The 10,758-nt window shown below is 44.9% G+C and overlaps 1 protein-coding gene across 4 annotated transcripts; it reads left to right on the top strand.

Moving 5' to 3' along the window:
• Positions 1 to 64: 64 nt before the first annotated feature.
• On the top strand, positions 65 to 10,073 carry MAPRE1 (microtubule associated protein RP/EB family member 1). Of its 4 annotated transcripts, none has more exons than XM_059863031.1 (7): positions 65 to 184; positions 822 to 945; positions 3,563 to 3,708; positions 4,956 to 5,160; positions 5,530 to 5,639; positions 6,325 to 6,477; positions 6,854 to 10,073. In XM_059863031.1, exons 2-7 carry the CDS (start codon positions 825 to 827, stop codon positions 6,908 to 6,910), a joined length of 792 nt encoding a protein of 263 aa, XP_059719014.1. In that variant the 5' UTR covers positions 65 to 184; positions 822 to 824; the 3' UTR covers positions 6,911 to 10,073. The 4 variants fall into 4 exon arrangements, with proteins under 4 accessions (XP_059719014.1, XP_059719017.1, XP_059719016.1 ...); XM_059863034.1 differs by having other exon boundaries at positions 150 to 184; positions 4,956 to 5,145; XM_059863033.1 differs by lacking the exon at positions 65 to 184 and adding an exon at positions 306 to 327.
• The last annotated feature ends 685 nt before the right edge of the window (positions 10,074 to 10,758 follow it).

The raw sequence follows: 10,758 nt of genomic DNA, 5'->3' as shown, positions 1-10,758 counted from the left end.
TAGCAACGCAGGAGTTCGCCCCACCCCCTGACAACCGTTCTCCGCCCCGGGCCGGCGCGCGGCGCTCCCCGCGCGGGCCGTGACGTGCGCGTGACGCAGGCGCGCAGCGAGCGCGTGACGCGGTCCCGGTCAGGGCGGGCGGGGCCGGTTTGAACGCGGGGCCGACGGGGCGAGCGCGGCGCAGGTACCGGGCCGGGGCCGCGGCGGGGCCGCCGGGCGGCAGCGGGGAGGGCCCCGGGCTCGGGGAGCGGCCGGGCGGGGCGCCGCCGCCCTGAGGGTGCTGGCGCGAGGCCTGCAGGGCCGGGCCGCGCCCCTCGGCGGGCGGAGGTGCGGCGGGGACCGGGGGTGGCGGGGCGGAGGGACCGGCGGGGGGTGGTGAGGAGCAGGAGCGGGGAGAGCACGGGCCGTGCCCCGCCCGCAGCGCGGGCGGCCTTGCCCGGCGGCAGCTGCACCGGCGGCTCCGCTTTGTGCCGGCGGGGCTGGGCGGGGGCCGGCCGCTCGGTATTGATCCCCGGGGAGATACCGTGGCCGCGGAGGAAGTGCTTCGGCCGTTCCCGGTAGCGTGGGGGAGAGGGATGAATAACTTGCCGCAGCCGTGATTCCTTTCAGCGGTTCCCACGTGAGCGCCTCGGTGCTCATTTTTCCTCCGAAATCCCGGAGCCGAGCCGTTGGCAGGGGTGGTGCCGGAGGGTCCTCCCAGCTGTTGGCAGCCCGCGGTTGCGCCGCGATTCACTCGCTGATGGCTCGGGAAGGCTCTAAAGGAAGCGGCTCCACCGCAGCCCGGCGTCTGTGGCGCTCACACTTCTGGTTCTGTCTTTCAGAAAATGGCAGTGAATGTGTATTCTACTTCAGTGACCAGCGATAACTTGAGCCGACATGACATGCTGGCGTGGATCAATGAGTCTCTGCAGCTGACGCTGACCAAGATTGAACAGCTGTGCTCAGGTAAGGGGGTTCACCCCGAGGGCACTTCCACGTGGGATGTGCACCCTGGTTCCGTAGAGGTGCGGCTGCATCCTCTGTGCTGCTCTGCTGCAGCTGTGCTCCTGGCTTCGTTCCTGGTGTGAACAGATTCGTGGTCAGTGTTATGATCCAGTTATGGTTGGAGTGTTATTGAAGTGGTTGTTAATAATGTCAGTGTAATGAAAAGGCACGTTCTCATGACTCACTATAGCAGAGATGCTATAAGCAATGGGTATTAATGTGAAAGAAACACTCTGAGGAAGAGGGTGTTTGCCCATGAGGAATTAAGTGTTTAATCTTCATGGATAGAGTAAGTCTTACAAGTGTAACTAGCAAAAACAACTGATTTGTTCTGGAAGGGTACTGGAGTGTGAGGAGGACAGAGCAGTGACTCGCTGGGTCATGTGCACCTTTACAACTCCTCTTGGTCCTGGAGCACATCAGTCTGTGTCAGCCCAGCTTACCTGGGCTTGAACTAGCTTCAGCACAGCTGAATCTCATATCTAGTAGTAGGCAGGAAAGGGGAAGTGTCTGTGGTACAGAAATGGAGTCAAGTGTCATCGTAGGGAGGAGTGTGTGGGAAGAGGAGGCTTGTAAGAACAAATAAAAGATAATAGTCTGTGGAATAAGAGCTGAAAAAAAAAAACCCAAGGCTAAGAATGCAGCTTGGGTACAAGATAATTTGGATAACTACAACAGGCAGTCACTGAAAAGTGGAAGTTTGGCTCATGCAATGACTTTAATATAAGGTGTTGCTCATGGAAGGAGAGGTGTGGAAATTAGAGGTGGAATAAGAGGAGGAGTTAATTAAAAGTGAGTTTTTGGACTGTCAGTACAGGCTGTGGCTGAGTCCATGGAAGAAACAATCCCAAAGATTACAGAAAAGCAAGGGACTCACAAGAGGTTTTTGTAGTGGCTTTTGTCTAGTGAGATGATGGATAAGAACTGTAAGGGTGAGGGAACTAAAGACCTAAGACACAGGAGGAAGGGAAGTGATAAGCACTGTCTGCTTTCAGATAGGCAGGTTAAGCCCTGTGGTGTGCAGGGTTGATTTGCATGGGATTGTTGTGAGGCTTGAATGCTGTGAGAGCTCTGTGTTGAAGTGAGGATAATTAGTGCTGGCTCTGCAGAATTTCAGCTCACCTCTTTTTGGGAAAAGACTGAGAGCTGTTGATGTGGTATGTCCTGAGTAATGTCCCTTTTATGCATCTGCAATAATGCGTCCTGCCTTGGCAGGGATGAAGTGGCTTTTGCTGTCATAGTCCTGTGGAAGCTGGAGCTCCCAAGCTTGTTTTGCTGTCTTTGGCAAGGGCAGCAGTTTGAGGTTGCATAAATGCACAAGAGCTGCCCTTTGACTTATGCTGTGATCCCTCTGTTTTCATCACGCTTATCGCTCCGACTGCCAATAGTGAGCAAACCCCTGGTTTCTGGCAACTTCTCTGTGTTTGAGTTGGGATTGGAGCTCTGCAGCAAGTGAACTGAGACACAATGGAGAGCAAACAGCAAGAGCTGGTTTGTTGTCTTTAATTTGCACCAGTGAATGACATTAGTCTTCTGGTAGCAGGTGAAAGTGGGAGTGCCTGCAAAGTATCTTGGTAAGAGAGTGAACAGTTGTAGGATGTGGTTGAGATGAACAGAGTAGTTGAGGACAGTGCTCTTCTATATTCCTTCTTGGCCTTCAGATAGCTCCCAACAGCTTTTTGTGTAGTTGTTGGATGGCTTTGGTTAGGGTTTCCTTTACTCCTTGATTCATTGGTGTTGGTGTGGGAATAATGCTCTGAATGTTGTGCTTGTGCTTTTAATGGTTGTGCATCATCACTGCAGAGTGAGGATCTAGTTTAAAACTACTTTTTCTTTTTTTTTTCTTTTTTTTTTTTTCTTTTTTTTTTTACTGTGTATATTCTACAAATATTAAGGTGGTTGTCCACTCTGTGGCTGGACTGAATCTCTCTTTTCCTCTTACTTCAGCTAGTGCTGAATTGGAGGACATGAAGGATTTAAATTAATAAGAAGAAACACTTATCTTATTTTGGTTCTTTAATTAAGGCCTACTTTAAATATAATTCAGCTTCATTAGCCTCTTATCTTGGAGAGCACCTTGAATTGTGTATAGGCTCTGTTTGTAGGAGGTAAATGTATTACAATTTCAATAATGGTTAAGTACAATTTTTAGAATAATGCTTTTTCTGATTTAGTTCAATTAGTGTTGTTAAGAGAAGATTGCATGCCTGTTAGACACATGTAACATCTCAGATCTGTACTGTACTGATATCCACAAAGAAAGGAAAGTCAAGTTATTCATTAGATTTTTTTTCTCCCCTTGGAATTCTGGAGGCAAGTTTGTTCTTATTCATAAGAGTTCAAGTCATGAGCCCAAAAGTTTGGTTCTCCAGCTCCTTTAAGCTTATTTATGGCCATGTTGCACCAAGAAGGAGACTGAAGGTTCCTGTTTTCTTGCCTTTGTTGCCTTTAAAGGGCTTGTGTGACTGAGGAGTGAGTCAGGTCAGTTTGCTGACCTGACTGGAAAGAAACTCACAAAGGTTAGTTAGCTGAGCTGACTTAATTCATCCCAGGATTTGTGTTCTTTTCCTTTTGGCAGGTGCTGCATACTGTCAGTTCATGGACATGCTCTTCCCAGGTTCTGTAGCTCTCAAGAAAGTGAAGTTTCAAGCAAAATTGGAACATGAGTACATTCAAAACTTCAAGGTTCTACAAGCAGGTTTTAAACGAATGGGTGTTGACAAAGTAAGCTGGGCTATAACTGACTCTCTGCTTTTAATGTTAATGTAGATGAGATGAACTTTCAGATTTAAAACTGAATAAATCTGGGAACAGAGTTTGATTTTGGTTTGTAAGTCTCAAAATCTTTTGTTTTGGCTTGCCATGGGGGCCTCACATCAGTTAGGACACATTTTGCTTTGCTCCAGCCAAGGTCAGGTTTCCAGTTCTTAATGATGAGATTAATGTTACCCTTTTAATGCTGGGAAACTTCTGTGGCACAAAATAATACTGGAATTTCTATGAGATAAGGTTTGCCAGGGCTTCCTCTTTGGACCATCTTTGTAGAAGGTATGTTCCCATAACCTACTGCTGTGATATTCCTAAGGCTTCCAAATTCCTCTTTACAAGTGTATAGAATTACATAATTGTTAAGGTTGGAAAATCTGTCTGAGACCATCAAATCCAACTGTTCTCCCAGCATTGCCAAGGCCACCAGTAAACCATGTCCCCAGGTGCCACATCTGCATGGCTTTTAAATGCCTCCAGATATTAAAATCCATGATTTTTAGTAGTGAAAATGAAATTGTGAAAAAGCTTGTTCAGATGGAATGACAGTTCTGCTGATGGAGATGGGATTTATTCAGGTAATAGTTACAGCCAGTGTTTGGTAGGATGCAGAACATCCAGGGTTGAAGCTTTTTCCTTCTTTAAGATGTCTCATTCCATGGCTGGCAGCTCCAGCATAGAGTCAGTCTCTCCTTGGGGACAGTGGCTTATGCAGTCTGTCCACACAACCCATCTGGACAACCAGCCTGGCTTCCAAATGCCTTATGAAAAAAAAATTTCTCTACAAACAAAACTTCACTATTTTCTGCATTTTTTAAGTCTTTAGTTATACACCTCATCCCAGAGAAGCTGGAGTCTGATCTGACAGTGATGTTTAGCTCTTGTAGCAGTTCTGGAGTTGGTCAGTTCAGATCCATCAGAGCCAGCTTCATGTGGACAGGAAGAAGTTTTGTCTGTAAACTTGGTCTAGCAGAAACATTTAAAATTATTTGGACCCTCAAAGGCAAAGCATGATTGGTTTTCATTCCAATAATTACAAAAATCCCATTATTTGATAGTTGTGGTCAAGGGGGATTTTCCCTAGACTGGACGAGAATTAAATTTGCATATCTTTTGAGTGCATTAACTTTAAAACTTTATATAAAATCACAGAGAGGTTCTTTACCCTTAATGAGTCTATTTTTTTTCTTTTTTCCCCTCTTCAGATAATTCCTGTGGACAAACTAGTGAAAGGAAAATTTCAGGACAACTTTGAATTTGTTCAGTGGTTCAAAAAATTTTTTGATGCAAACTATGACGGGAAGGAGTATGATCCTGTTGCTGCTCGACAAGGCCAAGACACAATAGCACCAAACCTTGTTACTCCAGTTGTGAACAAAACCAGGAAATCTCTCGGTACTGGCAGTGCAGGTAGAGAAAATAGTTAAAAGATGATCTAGATCATGAAAAACTCTGGGGAAATGAAGACTGGGTTGCAATTTAAAATAAGCGTATGGGATTCTAGTGTTTTGCATCTTGTTTCAGAGATGCCAGGCTCAAAGACTGAGTCTGCTGTAGTATCCTAGTATCCAGGTATCTGGAGGCTACAGAAAGAACAGTCTTCTATAAAAGAGAGAAGGGCAAGGATTGGTGCCAAGTGTGCCAAAAAGAAAGGGCATGTTACATGGAGTTAAGGAAGGAACATATCTTCAATCTCTTTCATGCCTAAGCATGTTTGGAGGGGGGATAGTACCTTTATGGGAGGGAGAACTGGAATTAATTGGTGAATTGATCTTGCAGCGCCGCAGAGGCCCATTGTTGCACAGAGAACCCCAGCAGGTCCCAGAGCTGGGCCTGGGATGGGCAAAAAGGGTGGAGGAGACGATGAATCGGCAGGATTGATCGAGCAGGTGTGTAAGGACAGCCCTGTGACTCACCTCTGCTTGATAGAGTTGTGTGCAGATTTGTTTTTCCAATACCAGGGAATGTCTGGGTCAGGCAGATGGAAGAAAATGATCTGAATCAGCTCATTTAAAATCACTTAATTGGAGCTCTTTGTTATAATGGTCTTGCTCTCCTGATGGAAGCAAAACCCCTCCTGTAGCACACGAGTGGCCAGACATTTCACCCCAGTGTGGGCTGTGTCACACATAGCAGGGTTTGTAAGTATTCCCACAGCTGTGTTGCAGCTCTCCCAGCATTCCAACGGAGCTATGAGCAGCTGCTCCCTCACTGAAATCCGGAGTGAGTGCAACACAACTGAACCTGCTGGCAGCAGGAGAGTTGTTGTGAAAGAATGTGTTAGCAGAGAGAACTGCAGGCAGTCAGTGCTTTACCTATTTCATGGAATCAGCCTTTAGTCTTTCCAAGTGGGTTTGTGTGTATTGGACTGGATGTTTGTTGTGGCAGTGATACTAAAATTTGAGAAATGGTCCTTTTCCTCCTCTCACAGTCCCCCCTCCCCCATATCTTGGTTACTGCTGAAGTGCTTTGTATATCAACACCCTTCTGAGAACTTTTGGGACACCCCTTTTGCATAGATCCTACTGAGTTCTATCTCTGGTGGATATAATTATTATTGATGCCCTTTGGCAGATCAACGCATTGAAACTTACTGTTGAAGATTTGGAGAAGGAGAGAGACTTCTACTTTGGCAAACTGAGGAACATTGAATTGATCTGCCAGGAGAATGAAGGGGAGAATGATCCAGTGTTGCAGAGGATTGTGGAAATTCTTTATGCCACAGATGTAAGTAATCTGTTATAGACTGGGTTGCACAGTTCTTCCTGCCTTTGTAATTGGAAGCTGGTTTGCTTTCCCTGCCTCCCTCCAGTTCTACCTTTTTTTTTCCCCTGTGAGGTTTATGGCCTAGCTTTTTCCTGTAATAAAGCATCAGATAATTTAATTCTAGTCAGACAGCAAACAAGGTAGACCTTTCATGAGTAGTATGTAACAGATAGATCAAAGATGAGGAAAGTACTTCTGATAATACATCTTGACACTGTAAACAGTGACTTAAGGGTGTCTTACCTGAAGTAAGAGGAAAAAAAAAGTACCTAGAGAGTAGCCAGGAACTGGTTTGACACCAGCTTTTCATTAAAGCACTTGTTTTCTTCCCCTTCAGGAAGGCTTTGTGATACCTGACGAAGGAGCACCGCAGGAGGAACAAGAAGAGTATTAACAGACCACATACTGTACCAGCAGAGCAGCAACATCAGAATTCTTTGCCCCAGATCATGTGCTTAACTGTAAAATACTCCACTTTATTCTTAGAGGACTCACTGGTTTCTTCTCATAAGCAAAAAGTACCTCTTCTTAAAGTGCACTTTGCAGAAGTTTCACTTTTACAGTGGGTTTGAGTTAGGAGCTCTTTCTCACGCTGTAGCAGAGCAGTATTCACATCGAGGTGGTATATTTAGGGAGCAAGAGGCTGAATATTTGGAACTTGTTGCAGAATGGTTTGCTGGTAAAACACTGGTTTGTGGGAAGACTCTTTTTGTATCTAAGGCGGTGTGCAGTAGAGAAATTAAAGACTGACTCACAGAAAGATTGAGTTAATGTGAAATTGCAGAACAGAAATTATAATAAATGCCTTAAGAGTATTTAAAATATGCTTCCATATGCCAAATTGAAGTAATGTGATGGGAGATTTTATGTGCTTCATATTGGGGTAGACGTTTGTTTAACTCCATTCACTGCTGTCCGAGAGGCCTTGCGTGGCAGTCTCACTGTGTCAGCAAGTGCTCAAAAGGGGCTATTAAAACAAAACTCCATTCCTATGTAAAGCTGCTTACTAAGTGATTAGTTCTCGATGAAATGGGCCTTAATGTTGCCTGTCACAAGATTAGAGGGAGTATGAACAGCTGAGACACATAAATTACCTTGAAGAGTGCTGAAGCCTTTTTCTGTGGCATTGTGGCTTTGCCAAAACGTACTGTGTTTTCTGTAAGAAAAGCAAAACAAAGTGAAGGGCACACAGTCTTACTGCCTAAAATGTCCTTCAGAAGTGATTTTTCATCCTAGCTCTTGTTTTTATTTGTTCTGTTTATTTTCATTTCTGTTGGAATCCTTTCTGTTCTCTCACTTTTCCCTTTCCCATCCCAAGGAATGCTGAACACGCCCAGTAGTTGTAACAGGACTTGCACTGTGCAACTGGCTTTGAATGAAAGTGAATTGAGCACATGAGGATCATATTTTTCTGTCTGCTTTCTTTTTTTTTTCCCCCTTTGAACCAGGGCATATTAGTAATAACACTTGCCAGTTCAGTAGTCTTCTGGGGTAAAAACTAAAAGATGCTGGCTAACAGAGCTAATGTTATTGCAGAAAATACAGTACTGAGACTAACTTAAATATTAATATTTAAAATACTTTCCTTAACTGTCCTTTTTTTTTTTTTCTATCATGCCCCTCATTACTGTTGTGTTTGGCAAGATCCTGCAAGACTTCTGACCCCCTTTCACTACTGAGATTGATCAGTCCTGTTGTGCTTGTATTCATTTGTTTCTGGTGGTAGCTTGTCCTAAAATGTGTGTAGGAGAGCATTTTATGGTAATTGTGTAGTGCATGAATCTTTGTGAAGTTCAGAGAAAAACCCAAATTCAGTGAATGCCAAAAATGCAAGTATCTAGCCATTGTTTAAAATTGCAGTGGTGCTATTTCTCTTGTGGCCTTTTAGACTTCTGTTGCCCTAAAACTCCATTTTACTGAGAAACCATATTTGACTTGGATTTTTCTTGACAGGGTTTTTCTATTTTAAGCAGTTTCTAAATAAAGTTCTGTATTTCAAGAGTGTCATGTCTGCTGGAGTCTCTCATGCTTTCAGATACGATTAGGCAGAGCTGTAGCCCGTGATAGTTTCACGATGAATCTTGCAGGACCTGGAATTTCAGCTTCCATTCCCTAGCCCCAGGCATTGCTAACCTCAGTAGCAGCAGTATTGGAACTTTGTTTGGAGTGTGCTGGCACAAATGGTTGTTTTATTTTTTGGGGTTGTTTTTTTCTTTCTGTGTTTTCCTTCCCACAAGTCAATGGGATGTTATTGTGGTATTGACTTCCTCCTCCTCCTCCTGGTGTGGGAATAGGGATGTGTCACAGGAATGCTGTCACATGACTTTACGTGTGTTTAACGTGTTTTGAAACTGCTAAAACACTGGTTATGAGTTACAGACAAACGAGATGTTAATTGTTTCTGTCACCAGGCTCTGTGAGCAGACTGACTGTAAACTGAGTTGATTTGTTTGACTTGAATTGTGTTTCTTAGATGAGCTTAAATGTTCCTGTCACAGCTGTGTGCACAGACCAGCATCTGCAGAGAAGTGCTCATGGAATGGGAAGCGATCCCTGCAGGGCTTCTCCTGTGCTGGGGAGCACCTTCCCTGCCCCTGAGGGCTCTGTGGGTGCCTTACTGAGGAGAACAGGCACTGCTGGCACTGCCTGCTGGTGTGGCACAGCTGGGGCTGGACATAGAGCCAGGGTTTGATGCACATAAAATCTTCTTTCCCATTACTTCCTTGCTTTGAAGTCGGAAGCATATTTTTTTTCGACTCTAAATATTCCATAATTCCAGCAACTCAAAGCAAAAGGTGGCAGCAGGATGTGGCTGAAGGTGAAGATGACTTTTGGGAGGTCAGAAGTTGTGCACACTGGGACCTGGTTGCTTCAAGTCTCTTTCCAAGAGGATTGCATGTATGGAACTGAGAAGCAACAGGTCATCAGATGGGTTGATTTTGGTCAAAGCAGGTAAATGGCCTTTCCTGCTAAGAGAAGGTGGAGTCAGAATTGCTGCTGGTGTGCCTTGGGAGGCCCGTGGATGTGCATTATAAAGCTGAATTGCAGTGGCAGTCTGGTCAGCCACACACTGCTCAGATTTCCAGGTGCTAACATCACTCCTTTGCTACCAAGATGAGTCGTAAACTGAATGGGGACAAACTCATGCAGCCAGCTTATGGCTCCATCATAACATCTTGGCATAATCTGGTTTTTAATGTCCTTTTTGGGAAACAAATTACAATAGGCTCAACTCAAACCCATAGACTTAACATAGCTACTCTGTTACCCTGGTACAGTATATGCTGTTAAATGCTCACCTGCTGGAATGATTCTGATAGCATCCAACCTTTCCTAGTATCTTAGTTCTATCAGTTCTTTGAAAAACAAACAGAATGGAAGAAGCAAAAGCTCATGTCTCCTTTCTGTACCAACATGTCTTACTTGCAGGTGGACTCGTGGATGTTTTTTTTAACTTTTATTATTCATTTTTTTAAAAATTCCTGGTTTGCAATGACAATTCTTACTGTAACTGGTAAAAAGCCTTCAAATAAAGGCCAGAAACTTTCTTGTTGTCATATCATATCACAGTTTAATGTGGCTGCTTGAGCACTCAGTCATCTCGTAGGCTGTCTGGTGGAATGTCCTTTCACAGGAATAGGCTCGGGGTGGGAGTTGTCAAGGATAAGGCTGGAATCTGCTGCTCACAAGGGAAAAGTATTTTTTGCAAGATGGAGTGTAAACTCGAAGGGCTGTACCATAGATATCAGGGCAGTCTGATGGTGCACACCCTGTGCCTCTAACCCTGTACTAGTACCAGGAAAAGGGGGTAATAATGTGGGCTGTTATTGCAGGTTACTGGCAGAGGAGAGATCATTTGTGTCAGGACAGCTGAGGAATTACTGATCTTCTCATGTGGAGAAAGTGAGGTGAGATGGAGCCATTGCCAATTCATAATAAGCACTTCTGGGTGATGGCAGTGCGTGGGGAGGGAGGGCAGCTCTGCTCCGGTGATGCTCTGAATGCAGGCAGCAAACCCAAAGCATCATCTGCAGGATGAGACCTGAGCAGCCTCGTGAGGGAGATCTCTTGGGGTCAGAGGTGTCTGGTCCTCTTGGTTCCTCACAGAAATTCCATTTGGAGAGTTAATGGGCTTGCAGTGAGTGGAAATAGGGGTGTTAAATGTGTGACCAGAGAATGTGGTGGGTGTGTATGGGAGGAGAAATTCGAGAAGGTTGGAGAAGAGGATAAATGGATGAGAAC

Source organism: Haemorhous mexicanus, chromosome 18, assembly GCF_027477595.1.
Source record: "Haemorhous mexicanus isolate bHaeMex1 chromosome 18, bHaeMex1.pri, whole genome shotgun sequence".
NCBI lineage: Eukaryota > Metazoa > Chordata > Aves > Passeriformes > Fringillidae > Haemorhous > Haemorhous mexicanus.
Note: the sequence above shows the minus strand (reverse complement) of the source record. Positions and strands in the feature narration are given on the sequence as shown.

What these genes read in the sequence shown, in the direction of transcription:
- MAPRE1 (XM_059863031.1), top strand. Translation starts at nt 825, where the DNA reads ATGGCAGTGAATGTGTATTCTACTTCAGTGACCAGCGATAACTTGAGC. An exon ending in TCTCGGTACTGGCAGTGCAG is followed by an intron (nt 5,161 to 5,529) that starts GTAGAGAAAATA and finishes TTGATCTTGCAG; the next exon opens with CGCCGCAGAGGCCCATTGTT. An exon ending in CGGCAGGATTGATCGAGCAG is followed by an intron (nt 5,640 to 6,324) that starts GTGTGTAAGGAC and finishes GCCCTTTGGCAG; the next exon opens with ATCAACGCATTGAAACTTAC.